Source organism: Grammomys surdaster, unplaced genomic scaffold, assembly GCF_004785775.1.
Source record: "Grammomys surdaster isolate TR1022 unplaced genomic scaffold, NIH_TR_1.0 125429, whole genome shotgun sequence".
Classification (NCBI taxonomy): domain Eukaryota; kingdom Metazoa; phylum Chordata; class Mammalia; order Rodentia; family Muridae; genus Grammomys; species Grammomys surdaster.
This window is the reverse complement of record NW_021620296.1, coordinates 1,210,232-1,235,851: the sequence shown is the minus strand read 5'-3', so window position 1 is coordinate 1,235,851 and position 25,620 is coordinate 1,210,232. Positions and strand designations below refer to the sequence as shown.

At 56.3% G+C, this 25,620-nt stretch overlaps 1 protein-coding gene across 7 annotated transcripts in view; it reads left to right on the top strand.

Annotated features, from left to right (window-relative positions):
• Nucleotides 1-654: 654 nt before the first annotated feature.
• Mast3 (microtubule associated serine/threonine kinase 3) overlaps nt 655-25,620 on the top strand; it is a 27,531-nt gene continuing 2,565 nt past the window's right edge. Inside the window, exons 1-27 of one of the 7 annotated variants that reach the window (XM_028786062.1) lie at nt 655-716; nt 6,263-6,294; nt 16,307-16,395; nt 16,474-16,543; nt 16,675-16,695; nt 17,105-17,183; nt 17,353-17,510; nt 17,587-17,662; nt 18,034-18,243; nt 18,407-18,508; nt 18,583-18,715; nt 19,029-19,087; nt 19,447-19,532; nt 19,610-19,818; nt 20,072-20,210; nt 20,801-20,933; nt 21,019-21,184; nt 21,303-21,404; nt 21,638-21,760; nt 22,113-22,222; nt 22,391-22,527; nt 23,600-23,841; nt 24,044-24,256; nt 24,397-24,623; nt 24,792-24,914; nt 25,048-25,184; nt 25,259-25,440. In XM_028786062.1, the coding sequence (XP_028641895.1) occupies nt 678-716; nt 6,263-6,294; nt 16,307-16,395; nt 16,474-16,543; nt 16,675-16,695; nt 17,105-17,183; nt 17,353-17,510; nt 17,587-17,662; nt 18,034-18,243; nt 18,407-18,508; nt 18,583-18,715; nt 19,029-19,087; nt 19,447-19,532; nt 19,610-19,818; nt 20,072-20,210; nt 20,801-20,933; nt 21,019-21,184; nt 21,303-21,404; nt 21,638-21,760; nt 22,113-22,222; nt 22,391-22,527; nt 23,600-23,841; nt 24,044-24,256; nt 24,397-24,623; nt 24,792-24,914; nt 25,048-25,184; nt 25,259-25,440 (3,397 nt within the window). In that variant the 5' untranslated portion in view covers nt 655-677. Of the gene's footprint in view, nt 717-6,262; nt 6,295-8,812; nt 8,860-8,956; nt 9,047-13,382; nt 13,589-16,306; nt 16,396-16,470; nt 16,544-16,674; nt 16,696-17,104; nt 17,184-17,352; nt 17,511-17,586; nt 17,663-18,033; nt 18,244-18,406; nt 18,509-18,582; nt 18,716-19,028; nt 19,088-19,446; nt 19,533-19,609; nt 19,819-20,071; nt 20,211-20,800; nt 20,934-21,018; nt 21,185-21,302; nt 21,405-21,637; nt 21,761-22,112; nt 22,223-22,390; nt 22,528-23,599; nt 23,842-24,043; nt 24,257-24,396; nt 24,624-24,791; nt 24,915-25,047; nt 25,185-25,258; nt 25,441-25,620 lie in introns of those variants that run through there. The other 6 variants (XM_028786061.1, XM_028786058.1, XM_028786060.1 and 3 more) reach the window with 6 other exon arrangements.

The window sequence follows — 25,620 nt, the reverse complement described above, 5'->3', positions numbered from 1 at the left end:
AGCTCAGGCTTGCCTGCAAATCTCTATGTAGCCGAGGATGACCTAAGGAGATCGGCTCCGCCTCCTCTCGTGCTGGGATGTAAGCACTAGCACGGCCGGCTCCACTCCACACAGCTTTTTAAAATCCGTATAGTTGGGTTGGAAAGAGGTCTCAGTGGTAGTGGGTGACTAAGTGCTTTGCCTAGCAACGCAGAAACCACGACGTAGAGCTGCCAGCACACTGGCCAGGCATGCATGGAGCCCTGCACTAGTTCGAGCCCAGCATCAGGTAAAATCAGTCGTGGCGGCACTTGTCACTCCAGCACTTGAGGTGGGAGCAGGAAGATCAGAAGTTCAGAGTCATATCCAGCTGGATCATGGGGCTACATGAGACACGGTCCAAAAGAATTCTAAAAATTAGTAAAATATTTTTAAAACCCAACTTTTCCTTAAAGATAGAGTTGGGCAATTTCTTCAGTTTTGTATCCAGGTGAGCGTCGCGACCGTCTTGCTGTGTGTGACCTCAAGCTCGCTCAGAACCTCTTGGTACCTCCGCTGGCAGCGTTGCGAAAAGCTCCGGGCCGGAGGGGCGGGACGGGCCGGGCGTCAGCTGACCGATAGGACCAATGGTGTTTGGGGGCGGGGCCTGTGGACTGGGGCGGGACTGTAGGCGGGGCCGGCCGCGGGGACACTCAGCGATGGACGAGCCGAGCCTCCTGCGGCGCCGCGGGCTCCAGGTGAGGCGGGGTGCGGGTGGGAGCGCGGACGGAGCCTTCCGGGCCGGGAAACTGAGGCAGGGAGTGAAGAAGGCGGGAAGCATCAGATCGTGCCCTCTGCCCATCTGCTGTCCAGAACGGTTTGCGCACGATGGGAAGGGAGGTGATCTCTATTAGATGGGGAAACTGGAAACGGAGGCTGGGCTCTGGCATGGGGAGAAGGAACTCGAGAGTTCCCGTATCACACCAGCCAGAGGGCGCGGAGCTCCACACAACCCCGCCGCCTGCCAGGGTCGCCTCTAGCAGCTAGTCCCCTGCCTCCGGTTCCTTCCAAAGATGAGCAAACCAAGGGTCTCGCCTAAGGAAGCTGTCCGGCTGAGATTCCATCTCTGCAGGAACACAGACCTGTGTGATCACGAAAGACCTGCAGGGTGTGTGATAGTGATGCCTTCTCCGAGCCTCAGTTTCTCGATTTAGCGTTGCGCCTCCGAGAAGTAAGAAAGTGGGTGTAGGGAGATCAAAATGCAAGTCCAGGGCACTCCCGGGTTGTGGGATTCTGGAGACGAAGCCTCTGGCTTCTCTGGATCTCAGTTTCTCTATCGTAACACCTGAAGAACTCATAGAGGTGTTTGCCTGCTTCGTTCCAAGACTGGGACCGCACACCTAAGCTCCCAACAGCTTTGCCGCGGGGATCCTCGTAGCTAACATCTGCCCTGCATCTACAGTGTGCAAAACCTCAACTGGCTTAGAGCTGACCGCGCAGGGTGGCACCGGCCGCGGGAGGCGGACGCAGGGCGGAGGAATTTGGGGAAGTGAAGATTAAGTAAAGCTGTTTAGACAGGGGCAGTGGGGCGAGTCCCCCCCTCCCCGAAGAAGCCGCCGAGCGGAGACCCTGGCGGGAAGGCGGGAGTGGGGGCGGGGCTGGTGCGCGGCGGGTGTCGCCGGGGGCCCCAGTTAGATGCGAGCCCGCCCTCGGCCTCTTAAAATAGAGACACCGCCTCCGGGTGAGTGAATGGGGGCGCGGCTGACGTCAACAAGCGCGACCTGTTCCACATGGGTGGTAAATATTTTCAGATGACAGATCCCACGTTACACGCGGGGAAACTGAGTCCCGAAGTATAGCGGTTCTCAGGGTCAGACGGCCATAGGTCGGCTGCCGGGAGTGGAGGATGGGAGGAGCGGGCTCAGCAAGTGCAAAGGTCCGGAGGCCACGGCTGGGTGTTGTTTGTAAGGGGAACTAAAGCCTTAAACCAGCCGTGGAAGCTCAGCACTTGGGCGGCAGAGGCAGCAGGGTCTGGGAGTTCAAAGTCAGTATAGGCTCTGCAAGACTCGTCTTGAAAAATCCAAATAACAAAAACATCCAGAAAAAAAAAAAAACATTTTTCAGTTGGAGCTGGTTGCGAAAGATAATGGTGAAGTTTTGAAGAAGCGAAATTTTGGGAGCTGGCGAGAAGGCTCTAAGGGTAAAGGCGTTTGCAACCAAGTCTCACAACCTGAGTTTAATTACTCTCCAGAATCAACATGGTGGAGGGAGAGAGTTGATTTCCACAATTTGTCCTCTGAGATGCACACATGCGCTGAGGCACGTGGGCACACACATATAGTAAATAGACACACAAGTAAATAAAAAAAAGAAAAAAGAAAGACGGGTGGTGATGGCGCATGCTTTTAATCCCAGCACTCAAAGGCAGAGGCAAGTGGATCTCTTGAGGTCGAGGCCAGCCTGATCTTCAGAATGAGTTCCAGGACAGTCTTGTAGAGAAACCCTGTCTCCTGGGGGGGGGGGGGAAGAAAAGAAAACAAAGAAGGGAAAACATAAACCTAAACTTCGATGCAAGGTAATCGGAAATCCGGAGGGAAGACCTGGAAACAGGAGACAAGAAGGCTTAGAGGCCACTGGAATATAGACCAGAATAGGATAACGTTAAAGCCCTCTTCTAGAGCCGGCCTGGTCCTTGTCTATAACTGCAAGTTCCAGCCTGGGCTACATACACAGCTCTGTGCTAGCTTGGACTGCAAGGTGGTGCCCTCTGTAATTAAACATAAGAAAACAAGCTGGGCACTAGCAGAAGTTCACACCATTTGCTGCCCTTAAAACCTAGTCAAGGCCGGGCGGTGGTGGCGCACGCCTTTAATCCCAGCACTCGGGAGGCAGAGGCAGGCGGATTTCTGAGTTCGAGGCCAGCCTGGTCTACAGAGTGAGTTCCAGGACAGCCCGGGCTATACAGAGAAACCCTGTCTCGAAAAACCAAAAAAAAAAAAAAAAACCTAGTCAAAGCCATGCTTTTTGAGCTATCTCTGACTCATTTAACAGGTTAAGAGCCTCAGCCAATCAAAGACCAGGCTACCTGTGCCAGCCAGTCGGAGTCCTTGGAGGCTGATCCTGGAGGTGTAGGCTCTGCTCCTAAGTGCTGGAGGCAGCACCTCTGGTAGCCAAGATTGGCCTCGAACTCCTAATTTTCTTCTCTCCTCCTCCTGAGCAACATCAGGATGGCCTACTGGCTGAGGGGATGCGGCCCCAGGGTGTGTGTGCTGGGCGGACAGCTGATGCCAACTTGAGCTCAAGCTCAATGTGTAGGCCAGGCTCGCCCACTTCAGCCTCCAGGGTAGCTGGAAGGCAGGCAGTGTTCTCCCATGCTGTAGAATGGTGCATTTGAGAATGAGTGCCCCCCCCCCAGATCTATTTAGCCACCTCCTCCAGGAAGCCCTTGAGCTGGGATTTTTGCTAATGGTGATGGTGCATACCTATTATCACAGTAGTTGGGAAGCTGAGGCAGGAGGATTGCTTCAAGTTCGGTGGGCTAGTGGGGCTGCAGAGTGAGGTTGTGCTTAAAAAACAAAAGCCCCACTATTCAGATAAGCCCTGAGGGTGGAATCTGGGTTCCCGGTGGAGCCCAAGCGGCTCACAGCACAGGCGCTGTTGGAACCCACAGTCTTCTCAGTTATAAAATGGGCAGCCCACCTCAGCGCCGGCATGCCACCGTGTACAGCTGCTGCCCTGACCTCGGGAGCCCTGGCTCCCGTGCCTGGGTGCCACAAGTCCCTCCGGAGTGAGGCTCCACCATAATGTCCCGTTCCTCCAAACTGCATGCTCTATAGGCTGGTGATGGATGCTGGGGGACGGCACCCCAATCCATGAGGGATCCCTAAACACAAGTAAAGGGCAGCTGCAGTTGGCTCAGTGGGCAGAGTGCTTGTGGCTGAGTGTTTGCCTCGCATGCATGGAGCCCTTGGGCTCGTCCCCAGCAGCACATACGCCTCCATCGGTCTAGCATTCAGGAAGTGGAGAGCGAGGATCAGGAGGTCAAGGGTAGCCTGGGCAGAGCGGGTGGAGGGGAGAAAGGAAGGAGGGAGGGAAGAGACAGACAGCGACACAGACTCTGTCTCATCATCATCAACAACAACAACAAAATAGCAGTCCCAGAGGACCAAGAGGGCCAGGCCGTCCGCCTGTGATCCCAGCACTCTGTAGGCTGAGACAGGAGGATGGCGAGTTCCAGGCCACCAGTCTGCATTGCAGAGAGGAGCCCTAAGAAAAATAAATAACAGCCAGTAGCTGGGCGTCCGTGTGGGAGTTGCCACAGGAGCAGCTGTAGAGGAGGCCGCGGAAGCAGATGGCGCGGGGACGTCGCGGGCCCACTTCCGGGGAGCTTTCCGGGCCTGGCACGCCCCTCCCCCCCTCCTGCCGCCTGGAGTCCTTTTGTATCTTGGGAACGCGTTTAAACTTCTCGTCTTCGCTGACGATGCGGGCGCTGGGCCCTATGGACCCTGCTGCTTTCTAAATGAGTTAACTCAGGCACAGAGAAGTTAGGCCAGTCGGCGGACGCCACACAGCAGGACCGCCAGATCCCTAGAAAACGGCCAGGATGGTGGAATCCTAGGCTGAACCCTCGAGTTCAATTTCTGTTTCTTTCTGGCTTGGTAGTCGGGGGAGCTGGTGTAAAGACGCCCCGCCCCCATGAGTGGACAAGGCTGAGAGGAGACCCTAAGGGAAATCCGAGCACAGCAGGGGTCCATCTCTTCCCCCTTTGCCAGCCAAGTGGTCCAGTACCTGGCAGTTCCGCCCCCCTCCAATTGGCTGTGCGGACAGATGACGCCACTGGTTGCCATGACAAACACCCGCCTAGGGACGTGGGTAGTCTGGAACCCACCACTGTAAAAATAGTCCGTGTCCCCAAAGTGGCCGCCCCAATGAGCGTGCCTGTTGAGCTGGGGGCGTCTGGAGAGTCCATTTCCCAATGATCCCGCTCTGTCTCTGTGCCTCAGTTTCCGAGCCTGTACAGTAGATGCTGAGTCAGTGAGACACACCATGGTTCGTTTCTGTTTAATTTGCTGCTGGGCTGAACAGTAGCTGGGGCCACAGTGGCCAAAAGTAATGCGCCCTGGTCATTAGCACGGCTTTCCTTAGGTTAAACCTACATCGCAGATTTGGACACTGAGGCAAGGGGTTTCTAAAGCAATTGCAAGGCCTTCCCAGGGGTCTGGGAGTTAAGAGTTTCTAACACAGCTTTCTCAAAACTAAGAGGAAAAAAAAATCTCCCTGAAAAAGCAGGTGGCGGTGCAAGCCTGTCAGCAGTAGCTGAGAAGCTGAGGCAGGAGAATCACTATGAGTTGCAAGCCACCCTGGGCTACATAGACAGAGCCTGTCTCTCATGTTAGAGACATGGCCCAGCCAGTCAAGCTGCCTGCCAGGAAGCTGGTGTCTGTCTCTCCCTGGGATCCACACTGCAAGTTGTCACATGTGCCATGACACAATGTGTGTGTGCACACAAGCACATAGACAAAAACAACACGAGTAATCACATGATCAGAAGGGACTCTGGGGAGGCGGTGGAGCCCAAGGCCAGGGGTTTCTTTCTCCTTTTATATAGGACGGGCAGCCAGAATTGGTACAGACCAATTTTTTTGTGTTCTGAAAGGGTAAATCTAAGTGTCCCCACCCCGGACCAGATCCCTCAACTTCATAGGCTCCTGGGATCTGGAGAACTAAATTGGGGGGTGCTGAGGTGACAGGTGTGTCCCACTAGTCCTAGTACAGAAGCTCTGTGTTTGTTTTGTGTTATTATTACTTGAGGCAAGACTCCTTCCGAAACCCAAGCTGGAATGAAGATGCTCTTGCCCTGTGGAGCACGTTTGAGCCACTGTACCTGCCTTCATTTCTTCTTTAACTTTCATTATTTTATTACATTTATTCATTAATCTTGTGTGTGAGCACACACCCTCAACCACTTGCAGGAGATGGCTCCCTCCGTCCATCATGTGAGTCCTGAGGATCGAACTCAGGTGGTCAGGTTTAGCAGCCCCCTTTCCCACTTAGCCCCACTTATATATGTATTCACACCCCCTTCCCACTAGCAGGGTCAGGCAGCCTGGGAGCCTGGTGGGAATACTGCAGGTGACAGTGAGGACTAAGCTACTGAGCATCATGGGAGGCCGCAGTTGGTGCAAGGACCCTGAGGCTGTGTGTAAGCAGGAAAGAGGCCGTGGCCAGGTGGGGCACAGCGACACTGGGGTGCAGTGGGTGGAACACTTCCTAGGGTGACCCCTCTGTCTTTGTCTCATTTCAGAAGGAGCTAAGCCTTCCACGACGGGGCCGCGGGTGAGTAATGTATTCAATGATTAATACAACGACATTGCCTTCTCTTTTTCTCTTTGTGCCATCCTTTGAGGCAGGATACCTCAATCAAACCCAGAATCCAGCAGCTTGCTCTGGAGGGCCCTTGTCTCTGGCTTCCAAGGCTGGTGTCACAGGTGGGCTGCTGTCGAGGGTTCTGTGAACCTGAACTCTGACCCTTCACCATGAGCAGGAATCGCTTTAACCACTGAGCCTCTCACCAAAATCTCCTTCTGCCCCCACCCCCCCAACACTTCCCGGGGCTGGAGAGACGGCTCAGCAGTTAAGAGCACTGGCTGCTCTTCCAGAGGTCCTGAGTTCAATTCCCAGCAACCACATGGTGGCTCACAACCATCTTTAATGGGATCTGATGCCCTCTTCTGGTATGTCTGAAGCAACAATCTTCAGACACATATAAATAAATCTTAAAACAAAACAAAATATAAGACACTTCTCATCTTGAGATCCAGCCAAAGCACAGTTTGGGGTTGTGCCTGTGATCCTAGCAGCACCCAGGAAGCTGAGGTAGAAAGATTGACAGTTCCAGGCCAGCCTGGGCTGCATAAGATCCTGTCACAGAAAAAGGGGGGGGACAATATTTGGGGGCATGACTCCAGTGTGGAAGGCTTGGTCAAAGATTCGAAGGCCATAGGCTCGAGAGGAGGCTCAGTGGGTGAAGGCAATTTGCTGTCATGCTCTGGATGCATAGGTGGCCCCAAAAGTTGTCTGCAGACTTCTGTGTGTGTGCAGGGACAGACCTCTTTCACTAAATAAATAAATGTAGAAAAATATTTGATTCTCAGCACTGGGGGACGGTTATGAACTATTAATTTTTAACCCAAGTACATTGGAATGGGCTTGCATGACAGAGACTCGATTCCTTTTGGCGCCCGCCAGCAGAATCCGTGATGCTGTCATCATCTGGGGAGCTCTGGAGCTCAAAGAACATTTTGTTCGGTGCGTCCCGGGTTTACAGATGGATGAACAAAGACTGGGGGAGGGGTTCACCTCCTGTTCGCTCCAGAGAGCAAACAACTTTGGACGTCCCATCTTTGAAAGTTGAGCATATCTCAGTCAGAGACTGACAAGCTCGGTATTTTTTTTGAGTATCCATGAAGCGCTGGGCCCCGCCCGTTGGAGAAACAGGGGAAAGAGATGGTTCAACCCCTCTGGAGCCCCGATTCTTAGTGGGGCGGGGAAACACAAAACGTGAAGTGTGTGCCCAGGGAAAATTAAATAGAAAGAGGCGCCGGGATCATTTGGAGGAGGTTAGGTTTGGTCTTGGAGAGGACCAGCGGCGGGCAGGGAAGGAGGAAGCCGGCGAAGCGGTCAGAGTGGAGACAATTCCAGACAGGGGGACCAGGAGTGGAACCCGCTTTGGCAATGGGGGCGGGGGGACTGGGCGAGGTAGAGGAAGAAACGCAGGTTCTGAGAACAGGGTCTCAGTCCCCACAAAGTCATGTGCACTACGGCTGGGGCGGGGCCGGACCTTACCCTGAGTGCATGTGAGGGGCCAGGAGCGGGGGGAGGAGGGGCGGGAAGAGCGCAGTGCACCGACCTCGAGGGTAAAGTCAGGGCCAGAGTCCCCCGGGAGCTGCCAGCTCTGCCACCCGTGCTGTACGTGACTCGATCCCGGGCTGTCGGGGACCAGATCTGTAGGGGCGCGACGCTGGGAGGGGACACGACAATGAGATCTCGGGTGAGAGATCCCGGTCCACAGAACCTAGGTGTCCTTCCTTTTCGGCGCGTGGCCGGGCGGCTGAGTGTCCGCCGGACTGCGTTCCCCAGGATTGCGCGCGTCTCTCTATGCGGAGCGCGCACGCTCTCCAGAGCTGGGCGTTCAGCCCCGCCCCACCGCGCGAGGCTCCGCCTCTGTTCCCGCCCTCCAGCGCAGTTCTTACGTGGCACCGCCCACACAGGCGGTAGAGCCAGTCCAGAGGCCACACACACACTCAGAGGCCCCGCCCACCATCCCACCCCCGCGCGACTGGGGTCCTGCAAATTGCTTCCAAGCGCCCAGCCGATAGTATACTTTTGAGCCCTACCCCACCAGCCGCGTCAAGCTCTGTTGTACCAGGTCCCGCCCTCTTCAGAGTCTCCTCCCTGCCTCCCAGCCTCGCTTTACCTCCCAGAGCTCCGCCCCTCATCCTATAACCTTCTACACACCAGAACCCACGCCCACTTTCTTACTCAGGCCCTCCCCAGAAACCCGGCTCCTCACCTGTAGCCCCTCTCGTAACTCCGCCCACACCCATAGCCCCTCCCCCAGAACCTTGTAGCCACGCCCCATCATCCTTAGTCCTGCCCCTCATCACGGTAGTACTGCCTACGGTCCTGCCTCTCGGTCCGCCGTCTGTCCTGCTCCTGACCACGCCTCGTGACCCGTAGCCCCGCCCTGAGGCCCCGCCCCCGCCAGCCGCCGGTGCGCGCGTCCCTCTGTCCATAGTCCCAGCGCGTCTGCTCGCGCCCGGTGCCACCGGGCGTCGGTTCCCGCGGCGCCGCCATGAAGTCCCGCAGGGAGAAATTACTGATCCCCGCGCTGACGCTCGAGTGAGTACGGAGGCCCGAGCACCGCGGTGCGACCCCCGGGAATCCGCGGGGGTCACGCCGGGTCGCCGCGGGGTCACCGCCCGCCTCTGTCTTGCAGTCTGTCGCCCAGCAGCCAGAGCCCATGCCTGTTGAGCCCCGGCAGCCCGTGCAGCCCATGCAGCCCATCGCTGGGCCTGCAACCCTGGAGGTGAGTGGCGCCGCCCCGCATGCGCACCCTCCACTCGGGTCTTTCATACCCCCTGGGCGCCCCAGGTCTCAGTGTCACCCCCTCCTTGGCTTCGCAACCCGCAGCAACACCCAGCTGCAGGCTGGAGCTGGACAGGTGTCCCAGCCCAGGTCAGAACTTGAGCCCAAGGACTTCTCGAGACAGGTGCTGGATTCCCAGGGCCCTGTTGGGTGCTGACCTCGGAGATCTGCCAGAAACTCTTCCTGTGGTCACACACAAACCAACGGGCTGCACCAGACCGAAAATAGCCATTTCTGCTCTGATCATATATTTCCTACTGAGGGAACTGAGGCTCAGAAACAAACCTGTTGTCATTCCCTAAGTCTGGGGGCAGGCTTGGCCACCACACCCTACTGAGAGTCAGCACCACCCTCTGTGACTCTGGGGCAGGTTTCAGGGGCTTGCCCGTGTGAAAGTCAAGTCTTGACTTACCTGGGAGCCACTTACACCTTAGTATATGAATGACCTGCTTGGCTCATTCCATAGGTTTTGAATGGGGAAGACAAAATACTATGGAGTCCATGGTGAATCCCAATTGGGCTACCTTCATTCACTGTGCAAATGCTTACTAGGCACCTAACCAGTGTGCCGAGTAAAAAGTCCATAGTTGTGAACAAGAATGACAGACATCTCCCTCCGAGGGCTCTCAGTGGGCTGGAGGTGGCCAACATGCAAATGCTGACCCCTTGGGGGTTGAAGCGATGACTGCATGTGCAAAGGTCCTGAGGCAACCTTTTGAGGGGAATAAGGTCTTGGGGTACTAGGAGAACTGGAGGAAACCTGGTCTGTCTGGAACTGGTTGCCCAGTAGGAGGTAGGCACAGCTGTTACCACACTTCCTCAGGAGTGGGTGGAGGAGATCCAGGGACATCCTAGGAGACAGAGTGAGGTCGGACATCTCTAAGTCCTTGGTTCCAACCCAGGGGAGGGCAGGTGAGAGGAAAGGGAGGGACCCTAAGTTGAGGTTGCAGGTGACTGAACAGGTTGTACCTAGAGGAAATGGAGGCACTGTTGGGGACTGGAGCCCAGCCTACCAGGCAGCCACAGTCACCACCAGAGGGCAGCAGAGCCACTTCACCTGCAGCCACAGAACCTCACTGTCGCTCTGTGCTGGAACAGAGCGAATGTGGTTTGTCTGGCAACCAGTTATACCTCAATATGAAAGAGCCCCTCTGACCCGCACACTATCAGAAAAAGGTCCTTGTGTGTCCCATAATCCTTATGGTCCCAGATCTTGTGCAACCCACCTGCCTCTCCCCATCGGTGCCGGCACAGGTCCTCTGAGGTACATCCCTCGGAGTGTAAGCAGGTCCCAGCGTTGGTGGAAGCAGTACATCGTGCTGAGTGAGAACATCTTCCTGCGCCATTTTTGAGGGTTTGTTTCCTTCACAACTTTGAGAGGCCCTAAAAGGCTTGGCCTGAATCTCTCTGCTCACACTGCATGCTCAGGACAGGGCCCAGTATGCAGCAGGTGCTTATTTGATGCTCTGCCATGGATGAATAGAAAGCAGGTAGAGGACCCCTGTTGTCCTTTAGGATCAAAGGCCATCTTGATTTGACCTTACAGGCCAGAGACTGCCCAGGGCCTTGAAGGCCAGGCACAGGGGGAATGTATATTTATCTGGGGCATGCAGGGTATGGGGGCTGGGGACAGGATGGGTAGGCCAGATTAAGACACACCTAGGGCCGGGCAGTGGTGGTGCACGACTTTAATCCCAGCACTTGGGAGGCAGAGGCAGGCAGATTTCTGAGTTCCAGACCAGCCTGATCTACAGAGTGAGTTCCAGGACACCCAGGGCTACATAGAGAAACACTGTCTTGAAAAACCAAGAAAAAAAAAGAAAGACACACCTAGGGCTTTGCCATTTAAGCAGCAGCAGAGAGACAAAGCCAAGCCCCCAGACCCAGTCACAGGTGACTTTTTTTTTTTTTTTTTTGGTTTTTCAAGACAGGGTTTCTCTGTGTAGCCTTGGCTGTCCTGGAACTCACTCTGTAGACCAGGCTGGCCTCGACCTCAGAAATCTGCCTGTCTCTGCCTCCCAAGTGCTGGGATTAAAGGCGTGCGCCACCACTGCCCAGCCACAGGTGACTTTAAGACCCCTGCTCCAAGAGGGTTTCATCCAGAACCCCTTGGCAGAGAGCCTGTGAGCAGGGAGCCCTGTGCGCTCAGCCTTGCTGGGCAGGCACTCTGGACAGTTTGCACAGCGCAGTTCTTCATAGTGGGAAATGAGCCAGCTGGGCTGCCAGGGCACTGGTCTGTGGTCGGGGGTAAGGGAACAGCTGCATATTGGCTGTGTTGAGGAGGTGTGTTTCCAGACACAATGGTGGTGGAAGCCTATTGGGTGTGTTGTGAAGTTGTGTTTCCAGGCACAATGGTGGTGGAAGGCTCTTCCTGGAGGGGTATGAAGCCTGGGGGCTCCATCACCATTAGGGTCCCCAGAGTCAGGACTCAGACATGACACCAGTAGCCGTCATGATCCTTTTTGCCACACGTGGCTGCTGCAGGGCCTGTCCTAGGGACTCAGAACATGGGCTCTAGCCCACTCACTTTCTCCAGGTCTTACCATGATGTGCTCCTCAACTTTTGTTCCCACACGGCACCAGCTGCCCTCACTGGAGGCTTAGCTTCTATCCCAGCCCCTCAAAGGTCGTTCTTTGCTTTCTAGGACAGACATGGAGGAGCTCTAATGTCACCCATGGCTCCCTGTTGCACTTTCAGTGAGCCTCAATTCTTACTGCTGCTGTGTGGCTAGCTCAGTGAGCACTCTCCTCCCCATCTGTGGCACCCTTTCCCTGTGCCCTCACTGAGTCTCTTCTTTCTCAGGGTTAAAGTCATTATATTGCCTGCCTGCCTACCGGCCTTCTTTCCTATTTCTTGAGAGAAAAATAGCATCCAGGCTGGCCTTAAGTTCCTAGCTGTACCCATCAAGCCCTGTGACAACATGTGTGTGTCACCATCTCCAAGTGTGGTGAGGGCTGGGGTGGAGCCCTCTGTGCCAGGCAAGCATTCTGCCAGCTGAGGTACATCCCTCTTTCTGAAATTCTTCATCTGTCTCCTTCTCTGAGATCAAGGACTACCACTCTTGAAGTCACCCCTAGATGTCCCAGAGGCAGGCAAATTGTAAGTGTTCAATAAATGTTTATCAAGTGAATAAATGACTGGATATGGGTTTGTGCTCCAGCCAGCAGCGTGGGGGACGCCTGACGTGTCACAGAGTCTAGAGGAAACATGGCAGAGTCTGGGGTGACTTGAGAAGGATGAGTTGGGGAAGCCCTGGGCACTTATGCCTCAGTTTCCTCAGTTATCTTCTCGTACCAAATAGAGAGTCTGAGCTTCAAATCCAAGCAAGGCTCGGATCCGAAGTGTCTAAAGGTCCAGGGAACCGGGTGCTGTCAGAATGTCTGCCACTGGCTACCTAGGACCTGGGGGAGAAGGACGTTTTTGGTTTGTAGTGTATGTGACTTATCGCCTTTGGTAATGGCTTTCGTGGCCGTGCACGCCGCGTTCATCGCAGACATTATACAGATGGGAAGGAAAGGGGCAGCGCCAGGCAGGGCTGACACCTCAGGGTCAGAGGGCAGACGCGTCACGGCCTGCACTAGCACCGCCCAAAGCCCGACCCTGCCGCCCGGGCCCTAGCAACGCCCCGCCTCCGCTGGTAAGGCCAAAGCAACGCCCCGCCCGCTTGATGTGGCCCTAGCGACGCCCCGCCCTCACCGCGCAGAGCCCTAGCAACGGCCAGATGACCCCGCCCCCCAATGCTCAGAACCCTAGCAAAACCCTGCCAGGGCTGCTGAAGTCCATAGCAACGCCCCGCCCTCGTCCCAGGATGCTTCTCCCGCTGCTTAGAGCTCTAGTAATCTACTGCCTGTGTTGCTGAGGTCTATAGCAACGCCCCGCCCTCGCTACCCAGAGCCCTAGCAACGGCCAGGTAACTCCGCCTCCTATGCTCAGAATCCTAGCAAAGCCCTGCCTGTGCGGCTAGGGGGCATAGCAACGCTCACGTTCGTCTCAGAGCCCTAGCAACGTCCACTACGCCGCGTCCCTCTGCTCAGGACCCTAGCAACGCCCCGCACTGTCCCTCAAGGCCCTGGCAACGCTGGGCATGGACAGGCGGGTTCTAATTGCGTTCCATCCCAGAGCTTCCGGCAGAGCTGGAGCAACAAAAGCTCCTTAGTTGGGGACCCTAGCAACGCCCCGCCTAGCGCTGTAGCAACGCCTCTCCCCTCTTCCTCCTCCATCATGACGCCACGCCCCCTCAGGCTCCGCCCCGTGGTTGGGCGGGGCTCCCAGCCAGGCTTCCTCCTTCCTACCGCGCGCGCTCCTTGTTGCTCGCGGCCAGTGGGCCGCTCCGCCGGGCTCAGGCCGAATCTGGCCGATCTGGCCGAGGCCCGGGCAGGCGGAGTGCGGCAGCATGTCGGATCCCAGCTACTGGACCGCGGTGGCGGCCCCCGGACACCGCAGCCGCCTGGCCAAGGGTGCGCTGCTACAGCGTTCCAAAAGGTAGGGGCGGCTTGGGGCGCTGGGTCGAGCTATGGGACGCCCGGTATTTGAACTCGGGACTCGGGGCGCGCAAAGTGAGGAATTTGGGAATAATGAAGCAGTCTGTCCTGAACACTCAGCGGAAACGCTGGCGCAGATGCAAATACTCATGGCCCAGGCTGACGAGTGGGTGGCAGGTCTGCAGCCAAGGCATGCCTGGTTTCTCCTCGGCCCAGGTCCTCCTCTGCAAGACACAGAGGCCAAGAGAGGTGGTGCAACTGTCCACTCAGGTTCTAATTGGATGATAGCTTTTACCGTGCTGTGTGACCCCAGGCAGTTCTTCAACCTCTCTGTGCTTGGGTTTCTCTGTATTTAGATTTGCATAGTTAGGCAAAGTCTGGGTTGCAAGGGCCCTGAGATAGTGCAGTGCCCATCATGGCTTACCAGCCTTTTAGAGTAAGGAACAGTGTAAGCAGTTGGCATTTAATATGTGCTCAAGTGGGATGATCCGGATTCTCCGAGGTGTCCAGTGGTTGTTTTCAAGGTCTTGCCTGTAAGCATAAGGGAGAGGAACCAACCAGTCTCATTGGCTACTGTGCAGGACCATGGGGCAGCCCGGGCAGGGAGAGGATGTGGCTGCCAGTGTGTGTCGTGTGCAGAGGGGGGCGACAGGAAGTCCTGCAGGGCCCTTTGGGTTCCGCTTCTGCACCCACACCTCAGCCTAGGGGGCAATTCTTCCCACTCCGGGTAGCTGTAACCCGATTTCCCTGTGCGGAGAGCAGGCACAGATGGTGGGTCCCCAGCTCAAGGCTGGTTTGTACTGTGGCCACACCTGTGGCTCAGCTGACTCTTGGGCTGTACTGGCTGTTTGTGTGTCAACTTGACACAAGCTAGAGTTGTCACAGAAAGGAGCCTCAGTTGAGGAAATGCCTCCATGACATCCAGCTGTAAGGCATTTTCTCAATTAGTGATCAAGGGGGGCCCATTGTTGGTGGAGCCATCCCTGGGCTGGTAGTCTTGGTTTCTATAAGAAAGCAAGCTGAGCAAGCCAGGGGAAGCAAGCCAGTAAGTAACATCCCTCCATGGCCTCTGCATCAGCTCCTGCTTCCTGACCTGCTTGAGTTCCAGTCCTGACTTCCTTTAGTGATGAACAGCAGCGTGGAAGTGTAAGCTGAATAAACCCTCCCAACTTGCTTCTTGGTCATGATGTTTTGTGCAGGAATAGAAGTCCTGACTAGCCAGGCAGTGGTGGCGCACGCCTTTGATTCCAGCACTTGGGAGGCAGAGACAGGCGGATTTCTGAGTTCGAGGCCAGCCTGGTCTACAGAGTGAGTTCCAGGACAGCCAGAACTACACAGAGAAACCCTGTCTCGAAAAACAAAAAACAAAAAACAACAAAAAAGTCCTGACTAAGACAGGGGGCGTGGCCTCCTGTAGGCAGGCTCTGAGAGCATAGGTCCCCCCACGGCCAGCTTCACAGGGTGTGTTGATTTTGTACACCTTCTGGGTGTCCTTCTGGGAGAAACAGAGGCTCCTACAGCACCAAACAGGCTTTATCACCCTCTTGCCTGTGCCCTTTGCTGCCTGTGATGCCTCCTTTCTTGGCTTGCAAACTGTGCCCCTCTATCTCCCGAAACCCTCCCTGCCTCGTTAGGGCCCCGCCTGTCGCTCCCTCCCTGACACTTCTGCAGAGCTGCGTTGGTGGAGGGCTGTGTGGGCTGCTCTCCTTGTCTTCAGTCAGAGCCGCTGGCTGCTGTTGCTGGGTGACTGTAGGGGGCTGGGGAGGAGGGCAGGATCCCCGTACCTTCAACTCTGCCAAGGTGGAGGCGAAGCTCAGGGCCTGGTGGGCAGAAGGGGCCAGAGACCTGGGCTGGGGAATCGGGGCAGGCGGCCAAAAGGGACATGGGTTTGTATGTAGCCCACACTGGCCCCCAGTTCAGAGACTTTGGATTAAAGCGGTGTGATACCGCAGGCTGAAACATTCGTTAGCTCTTTGGCAGGATCTTGGGAAGGTGGGGACAGCAGCTTCAGGGACAGGGAGGGAGAGTGGAGCTGGCTTCCTACAACCACAGCCTCTGAGCATCTCCTGCCTTCTCCACGAGACATCCGGTTGTACCTGGGATGTGCCTGGCTGGGATCGTGGTGCAAAATGAAGGGCCAGGGGTTGGGAAAGAAGTCGGAGTGTCCTAGTCACCTGCCAGTGTCCCCAGAAGGCTGGAAGGGTTTTTTTTTCCCACCTCGCCGTGTCCCATGGTGGTAACGAGGATGGAGAGGGAACGTTGAGACAGGTTGTGTCCCATGTGTCCCATCCTAGGAGATCAGGAGTCGAGAGTCACCTCTGAGTCTGTCCCAAGGCCAGCCTGTGCTATATGAGACTGTCTCACGAATAAGAAGATATGTTTGGGATATGTTAGATATGTTTGTGGCACATGCCTTTAATCCCAGCACTTGGGAGGCAGAGGCAGGCGGATTTCTGAGTTCGAGGCCAGCCTGGTCTACAGAGTGAGTTCTAGGACAGCATGGACTATACAGAGAAACCCTGTCTCGAAAAACCAAAAAGAAGGGATGTTTGCCTAGAGGTGACTCCCAGTGGGTCTCAGGAACCCCTTAAAAGGACCCACCATGGAGACATCGTGGTTGGTCTGGGCCAGCATGCAGGCAGCCATAGCTCATTCCCAACTGGGCACATGTCCCCCTATCCCTCAGGTTTGCCTTCTAACCCTGCTGTCCCTTCCACAGCTGCCGCAGTGGCAACCGTAAGAGCCTAGTCGTAGGGACGCCCTCACCCACTCTCTCCAGACCTCTGTCACCACTCTCCGTCCCAACTGGTGAGCGGGGGAGATCCAGGTGGGTGGCTGGGTCCTGCCACCACCCAAGATGACCGTTTTCCCACCTCCCCTCAGCAGGTAACAGCCCCTTGGACAGTCCTCGGAATTTCTCTGCAGCAGCAGCCATCAATTTCCCCTTTGCCCGGAGGTGAGTGGCCTGGCCTTGCACAGGGCTAGTAACCTCACAGGGCCAGACCTGTTCCTCATTCATTTTTGTCCCCCTCCCTTGGCCCCTTCCTGTCTGGTGGTGGTCTCTCCTACGGCTTCTGCCCTCCGCAGCCATCTCTCTCATGGTGACAGGTAATTCAGAGTTCTGGGAAGGAAGAAGGGGCTGCGGCGTGACTAAATCGGGAACTCACTAACCGCTGCATTAGTTCACTAACCACGAACTGACACGGTGTGCCCAGGGCCTTCAGTTCCACCAAGGACTGAGTGCAGTGGGATTTAGTCCCTGCATTAAGGCTGTGTGTGGGGACAGGAGGCTAAACCCTGCCCCTGTGGGGTATCCCTGAGTTGTTTGTGGACTGGAATCTTCCAGTAGCAACAACTGACTGGCCAAGGCTTGGGCTGCACCTTATCAGGGAGGGCTTCCTGGAGGTAGTGGACGTGGGGCCTTGATCCAGAGTGGGAATCTGCCAACACAGCTTGCTACAAGTCCCCACCAGCACAGGGCCAAGCTGTCTTTCCATCTGTCCCTGTCCCTCTCCAGGGCTGACGGCAGAAGATGGTCGCTTGCTTCCCTCCCGTCCTCTGGCTATGGGACCAACACACCCAGCTCCACCGTATCGGTACTGACAGCTGCCTGGGCAGGTGGAACGGGGGGGGGGTGCACTGGAGTGGACACGCCCTGCTGTGGTTTGTGGGGCTCCCACTCTAGGCTGGGAGGGTTTGCAGTGGGCCTGCGGGATGCTAGGGTGCTGGGTCTGGGCCGTGACCCCAACCTTCTCCTTGCTCCAGTCAAGCTCGTCCTCCCGGGAACGTCTCCACCAGCTCCCCTTCCAGCCCACAGCAGACGAGCTGCGCTTCCTGTCCAAACACTTCCGCAGCTCAGAGAGTGTGGTGGACGAGGACGGAGGCCGTTCTCCACGCCTGCGCCCACGCTCACGCAGCCTCAGGTAGACTTGGGCTGGGACCTCTCCACCCCACCCGGGCCTCCTCTGTGACCCTCACCCTCCTATGTCACCCTTTCAGCCCTGGACGCACATCAGGAACCTTCGACAACGAGATAGTAATGATGAACCACGTGTACCGGGAGCGCTTCCCCAAGGTGTGCTGCGGATCCCTCTGCCCTGCAGATGCCACCCTCTGCTAGCATGGTCTGCCACCCAGGCCCTGCATCCGGTCACTTACCAGAACCCCGCTCACCACTAAGGCTCTGTTCCCTGCCAGTCACCAGAATCAGACCCTCTGCTGAGGCCACCCCAGCCCTCTTCATTGCTGTCAGTCATTTCCCTGACCCTCTCCACCTGCTACCCCGTCCGACCCTTTATTCCTATCTCACCCCCTCTGCCTGTCTGACTGTAGCCCCGCCCCCGGCTGAACCGCCTTCTCTGACTTCTGGGGTCCTCTGATGCACTTCTGTCATTACTCGCCCCCCACCTCCCGCCCTCCTGCCACTGACCTCTGCTCTCCCCACAGGCCACTGCGCAGATGGAGGGCCGGCTGCAGGACTTCCTGGCAACGTTTGCTCCTGACGACCGCCTGGCACTGGCAGACGGTGTCTTGGGCTTCATCCACCACCAGATCGTGGAGCTGGCGCGGGACTGCCTGGCCAAGTCGGGCGAGGCTCTGATCACCTCCCGCTATTTCCTGGAGATGCAGGACAAGCTGGAGAGGCTGCTGCAGGACGTACGTAGGGCGGGGCCTGACAGGTGGTCACGCCTACAGGGGTGGGGTGTGTTGGGGAACGCACCTTTTTGGGGTAGGGTCTGCAGAGCCTTGGCTGTTCGGTATCAGGGTGTGGGCGGGGCCTCTTCTGTGGGCGGGCCCTGTCAGGTGTGCTTGCCCGCAGGCTCATGAGCGGTCAGACAGCGCGGAGGTGGGCTTCATCGTGCAGCTGGTCCGGAAGCTGCTCATCATCATCTCGAGGCCAGCGCGGCTGCTCGAGTGCTTGGTAAGCGGCAGGCAGGGGTCCTGGGACTCTGGGGACCAGGTGAGGGCTCTGGGCTCACGGCCTCTCCTGCGCAGGAGTTCGACCCCGAAGAATTCTACCATCTGCTAGAGGCAGCCGAAGGCCAGGCCCGCGAGGACCAGGGCGTGAAGACCGATCTGCCCCGCTACATCATCCGCCAGCTGGGCCTTGCAAAGGACCCGCTGGAAGGTGAGGGGTACCCAGAACAGGGAAGTTCTGAATTGGACTAGGAGGCAGAGCTACCTCTCCCTCTCCCTCCTAGTCCCAGCCTCATTCTGAGGCTCTAAGACAGTGACCCCTGTCACTATGGGTAACGCTCAGAGACTCACTAAGGGCTGTTGTCTGCCAATCCCTCGGAGAGAACACTTGAGAGCTAAAGCTCTGAGGCGTGGCTTTCCTAGAAGATTCTATAGTTCTTGCTGCTGGGCTACATAGTGAATCCTGTCCAAAAAAAACCAAACCAAAACAAAAACACAATAAAAACAACTTTCTTTTTTGACAGAGATCCAGCCCCTGAATGACCTTGATGAAGGCCAGCCCCCAGCTCCTGGATCCCCTGAGGTGAGTTACCCTTTCCTGGGTGGTTGGATTAGGGGGTGAGTTTGCTGAAGTATGCTGAATAAACATGTGGTGTGATTTGGGGCTGTGGCTGCAGTGGGACTGCCCCATCATAGAAGTATCCCAGAGCTGGGCTGGGCTGGGCTGTAATGGGCACTGAAAAAGTGGGTCTTGAAGGATGTGTAGAAGTTTGCTGGGAGAAGCAGGCTCTGCTCAAAAAAGAAAAAAAAAAAACCCTAAGAAACTTACATACTGATTTGACAAGTTTGGACCGAGAGGAGGAAGTAGCAGCACCAGTGAGACAGCAGCTTAGACTTGGGGACAGCTTTGCAGTGGACAGACCCTGAGCTCTCCCCTTGCAGAGCCGAGGCCTGGGCGGTCCGTCTCGGAGGAAGCCGTGTGAGAGCGACTTCGAGACCATCAAGCTCATTAGCAATGGAGCCTATGGGTGAGCCCTGGGTCCCTGCTGGGTGCAGCTTTGGGCTTGGACTGATGGGTGCTCAGCGTCCCCCTTCCTGTGTACAGGGCTGTCTACTTGGTGCGCCACAGGGATACACGGCAGCGCTTCGCCATCAAGAAGATCAACAAGCAGAATTTGATTCTGCGCAACCAGATCCAACAGGTGTTTGTGGAGCGTGACATCCTCACCTTCGCTGAGAACCCCTTTGTGGTCGGCATGTTCTGCTCCTTTGAGACGCGCCGCCACCTCTGCATGGTCATGGAATATGTGGAAGGTGCGGCCCCTAGGCTGCTAACCCCCTCCCCCATTCCCACCCCTGAGCACAGCTAGGAGGTCCAGAGAGGGATGGATGCGGCCCTGGAGGGCTTGGGATGGTGGCCCGCTGTGCAAGGGAAAGAGCATGCACTTAGGCACTAGCTGTGTGCAGAGCTCCGTGTAGAACTCTAGAACCTCTAGACAGGGTCCCTGCCCCTTGCTGACCTCAGCAGCATGGGCGGGACTCAGGCCTGATCCAAGTCCCGGTGTAGGGGGTGATTGCGCCACGCTCCTGAAAAACATGGGCCCACTCTCCGTGGACATGGCACGCATGTACTTTGCGGAGACGGTGCTGGCACTGGAGTATCTGCACAACTATGGCATCGTGCACCGAGATCTCAAACCCGACAAGTGAGTGGTCGGGGTGTGGCTTGGACTCGGGGGCGGGGCTCTGGCTTTGGCTATGTGAGCTGAAGTGTTTCGAGCCTGGTGCTGTTTGCACTCAGCTCAGCAGATATTTGACACCTGCTGTTTATCTCGGCACTTCATTTCTGTGATATACACAGTAGTCACAAATAGGTATTTCTTTGTGTAGCCCAGGTATAAAATAGGAGAGGCCAGTGAGTGAATAGCAGTGTACACAGAAAGTGAGCTTCAGGGACTTTATTTGTAAGGAATGGATATATCTGCAATATGCATAAAAAAGGTCACAGCAGGACATAGTGGAACACTCCTGTCATCCTAGTACTCTGGAGACTGAGGCAGGTTAAGCCAGGATAAGTTACCTAAAGAGCGTGAGGCCACCCTAGGTTACCTGAGCAAAAAGGGTTGGTTTTTTTTTTTTTTTTTTTAAAGCATGTGCATACTGACATGGGTTACCTAGGGAGACTGTGTCTCAAAACGAAACAAAAACAGTATATATGGGAAGCTTCAGCCAGTGTCAGCAACCACGCTGGCGCTGGCCTTCCCACTCAGCCTGAGGGCCCTGACCTCACCCACAGCCTGCTCATTACCTCGCTCGGCCACATCAAGCTGACGGACTTCGGCCTGTCCAAGATCGGTCTCATGAGCATGGCCACCAACCTGTATGAAGGTCACATTGAGAAGGATGCCCGAGAGTTTGTGGACAAGCAGGTGTGACCCAACCCAAGGGCAAGACTGAAGCCACCCGCCCCAACTCCCCCTGGGCTAGGCCAGCCTCATTTCCCCATTTGTGTAGGTATGTGGGACGCCTGAGTACATCGCACCAGAGGTGATCTTCCGCCAAGGCTACGGGAAGCCGGTAGACTGGTGGGCCATGGGCGTCATCTTGTACGAGTTCCTGGTGGGCTGTGTGCCATTCTTCGGGGACACGCCTGAGGAGCTGTTCGGACAAGTTGTCAGTGGTGGGTCTTAAAGGGTCTGAGACTGGGAGGTGGGCTGACCACAGTGCTACCGCATGGTGGGCTGTGGAGGAAGGCACTAGAAAGGGCATCCTGTCGCTTCTCCCACCTCCAACTTCAGATGAGATTATGTGGCCAGAGGGAGATGAGGCCCTTCCCCCCGATGCTCAGGATCTCATCACCAGGCTTCTGCGCCAGAGCCCGATGGACAGGTTGGGGACTGGTAAGTCCATGGGGCAGCTTCACTCAGGACCCTGTTTACCAGGCTGTGTGGAGGAGGGAGCTGGGGTTTGAAGGGTCTATAAGAGTTAACATGCATAAAACTTTGAAGCAAGTAGTTGGGTCTGGTGCTCCCCATTTTTTGACCACATTTCTGGGGTCTGTCCTGGCTCCATTCAGTGGGAAGGGATGCAGGGAGTTGGGGGGTCGTGCAGAGCTCAGCCAGCCTGTCTGCAGGAGGCACCCATGAGGTGAAACAGCACCCCTTCTTCCTGGCCCTGGACTGGGCAGGGCTCCTGAGACACAAGGCAGAGTTTGTCCCGCAGCTTGAAGCTGAGGACGACACCAGCTACTTTGACAGTAAGTGGGGACCCTATGGATGCAGAGCAGTGTCTCCTGCCCATGATCCCTGTCTGTGGCACCCTTGCATGTTAGGGTCCTCCCTGTCTGTTCCTCTTATGTAAAATGGGATGTACTTCAGCCTTGAGACTTCTTGTAGGTGCATGAATTCCTGCTGTGACCACACAGCTTTGGGGGATACAGTGGGGGCCACCAGAGTTTGGGTTTGTTGTACAAGAGTCTGTTCCCAGATGCCTAGCAGGTTCCAGCTCAGGTTCCTGTCCTGGCTGGGCCATTCTCCTGTACCTGAGCAGCACAGCCCTGGGGCTCTGGGTGTCCCTGGCTGCCCCAGCCTCCCGCTTCCCTCCTACAGCTCGCTCTGAGCGGTACCGCCACTTGGGCTCTGAGGACGACGAGACGAATGACGAGGAATCCTCCACGGAGATCCCCCAGTTCTCCTCGTGTTCCCACCGCTTCAGCAAAGTGAGCTGGCCTGCGGCAACATGCTCCTGAGTCTGTCTACCTGTGTGTTTAGTCTTGTGTTCTGAGACAGGGTCTCCTGTCACAGCCTCCTAGGTGCTGGGGTGACCATTTGTCACCTTTGTCACCATTCCCCCTATTACTGACATTAAAAAAACAAAACCCTCACAGGTTTACAGTAGTTCCGAGTTCCTGGCTGTCCAGCCCACTCCTACCTTTGCTGAAAGAAGCTTCAGTGAGGACCGAGAGGAAGGCTGGGGGCACAACAGTGAAGGGGACAGTGGCCGCCGGCTGAGCATCGACCTCCGGTAGGTGGGCTGAGGAGTTAAGGAGAACCAGATTACAAACTCTCATGTAGAAGGAGTTTCCCAGTGGCCTAGTAGAAAAGGGTGAAAGGCATGCGGTCCCAGACAGTCTTGCTCCTATGGCTCTGTATTCCTAAGACATAATGGCTGCTGTGCTCTGTAGCACTGCCTTTCCTACCAGGAATGCACTTGGCTAATGAACTCCATTCCTGCTTCAAGCTCCAGACTCAATAGAAACAACGCTGGCTAGAGGGTAGGAGCTGGAACTGGGCTTTTAGGGTTGAAGAGTAAATGTAACTTTTATTCATTAGATGTAAGTGTTGTGTCTGAGGCTTATGCCTCCTCTGCTAACCTAGGCCAAGTCCTGGAAGCTTCTAGCCTCCATTGAATCTTATCTAGACCTAGAATGTTTTCAGCCTCTGAGGCTTACTGCTGAATAAGCTCACCCTTTCTAGTTCTTTCTGAACTCTGGCTGGCTGATTCAACTCAGCTGTTCCTGCCCTAACTCCTCTCCACACTGCCAGATTCAAACTGTCCCCCCCCCCCCCCACCTCTCTCTCTCTCTCTTTCCTCCTGAATTGCTCTGCTTGGCCTCATACTAATTCTGGCAATCCGTTGTAATCTTCTGGCTCCTTCTGATTCTTTGGCTCATTCTGTCTTCACCCGTGTTTAGTTGTTCTCTCTCTCTGCAACCTGTCTGTACAACTGTCCCAGGAAAACTGCACACTGCCTCCTCCTTCTCTCTCCACTGCCCCTCAAGTAGCTTCCCTTTCCTCTCTGTTCTCCTGAGGGCATGTGCTATTTTGTCAAATCTTTCTCTGATTCCTCACTTTGTCTGCCACTCATTTAGACATCACTTCCAAGCATGGGTGCTTCCTTCTACAAACTAACTTTACCTTCATTGTTTGGGATTTAGGTGTGTACTAAGGGCGTTCTGTATTCCAGCCAGAGGGAATATAGGGGCATGCCAAGGCATGTGGGTGTTCCAGTCAAAGGTGCCGGATTAAAATCCCTCTCCACTGAGTAGTTCTGCAAGCAGGTATGGCTGAGTGACATAGTCTCCTCTCTCAAACAGGCTGAGGTCCTGGACACCCTCCTCCTCCTGTCAGTCATCTTCCTGTCAGCCTGACCGGGGTCCCAGCCCTGCTCTCCAAAGCACTGTCAGCTTGGACATGATGCCCAAATTTGCCTTCTCCTCTGAAGATGAGGGAGCAGGTTCAGGACCTGCTGACCCCCAAAAGCCTGTCTTCATTCTTGGAGAGCCTGACCCCCCGCCCCCAACCACCCCAGTGACACCCAAGCCCTGCAACCTTTCTGGTAAGTGGCCCTCAAGGTGAGTCGGGAGTGGGGGGCTGTTGAAACAGGAATAGAAGTTTCTCCAGAGATCACAAACTGAGAGTAGACAGGCCTTACGCACACTGAACCTGCATTCTAGCTTCATATAGCTGGGGGTGGGGGGGGTAGGGGCGTGCCTGGATGAGATGGACAGGTGTCAAGCTCACACCAGTTGTCCCCTCAGCCGACACAGCTGTCCTCAGCCATGCCCGCCTTCGAAGTAACAGTACAGGCGCCCGGCACTCGACTCCTCGGCCCCTGGATGCTGGCAGAGGCCGCCACCTAGGAAGCTCAAGGGACCCCGGCCCTGAGAAGCCCCGGGCCTCCCCTGGTGGCAGCGGGGGTCGAGTGCCCAAGTCAGCGTCTGTGTCCGCCCTGTCCCTCATCGTCACGGCAGGTGATGTGTCACTTTTCCCTGTGGTGGGTAGTGGGGTGCTTTTAGAACTGGCGATGAGACCGAGCTCCAGGTTGGGGGCCATGTAGCCACGTAGGAGAAGACTAGAGACCCACACGTAGTGTCCTTCCCACCCTCCACAGACGATGGCAGCGGGGGCCCCCTCATGAGCCCCTTGTCGCCCCGCTCGCTGTCCTCCAACCCCTCCTCTCGAGACTCCTCGCCCAGCCGGGACCCATCCCCAGTGTGTGGAAGCCTGCGGCCCCCCATCGTCATCCACAGCTCGGGCAAGAAGTACGGCTTCAGTCTGCGCGCGATTCGTGTCTACATGGGCGACAGCGACGTGTACACGGTGCACCACGTGGTCTGGGTGAGCTGTGGGACCTGGCCGTGGGAACCAGCGTGCTGTCCATCCCCGAGTGGGCCCTGTCTTATTCCATAGCTGGGGAAACAGATGCAGTGGCTTACTCGGGTTATACGTAGGCCTGTTGGGGTGTGGCCTGCAGTACCTGACCAGCTGTGCTGCGCCCACCCACAGAGCGTGGAGGACGGGAGCCCTGCACAGGAGGCGGGACTACGCGCTGGGGACCTCATCACACACATAAACGGGGAGTCGGTCTTGGGCCTGGTGCACATGGACGTGGTGGAGCTGCTGCTGAAGGTGAGACACGTGGACACTGGCCTGAGCGTGTGCCCGCTGTGCATCCCGGGGCCCCGGGGCTGAGCAGACCTGAGTGACAGGTGTCTTGCCCCCCCCCCCCAAAACTTTTGGGTGACTGGTGTTCCTTCTGCAGAGTGGCAACAAGATCTCCCTGCGCACCACAGCCCTGGAGAATACCTCCATCAAGGTGGGGCCTGCGCGGAAGAACGTGGCCAAGGGCCGCATGGCCCGCCGGAGCAAGCGCAGCCGCCGGCGTGAGACCCAGGACCGGTGAGCATGGAGGCAGGGAGGCCCCGCACCCCAGCCTTCTCAGCCTCCCTCACTGACACCACGCCTGTCCCCAGGCGGAAGTCTCTGTTTAAGAGGATCTCGAAGCCATCGTCTGTGCTCCACACCAGCCGTAGCTTCTCCTCGGGCCTCCAACACTCTCTGTCCTCCAGCGAGAGCCTCCCCGGATCGCCCACTCACAGCCTGTCCCCTAGCCCCACCACGCCCTGCCGCAGCCCTGCCCCCGACGTCCCCACAGGTGGGTGGGCTCCCAGCCTGGGCCACAGGTTACAGGGCAGACAGAACTGCTGCCTGGTAGCCAGTGCCCTTCATCCCAGCACTTAAGAGACGAGGCAGAAAAACCAAGAGTTTGGGCCAGCCTTGTCTTTTCAGCCCTGGCTTTATGAAACCCTTCCTCTGAATAATTAATATATATGTA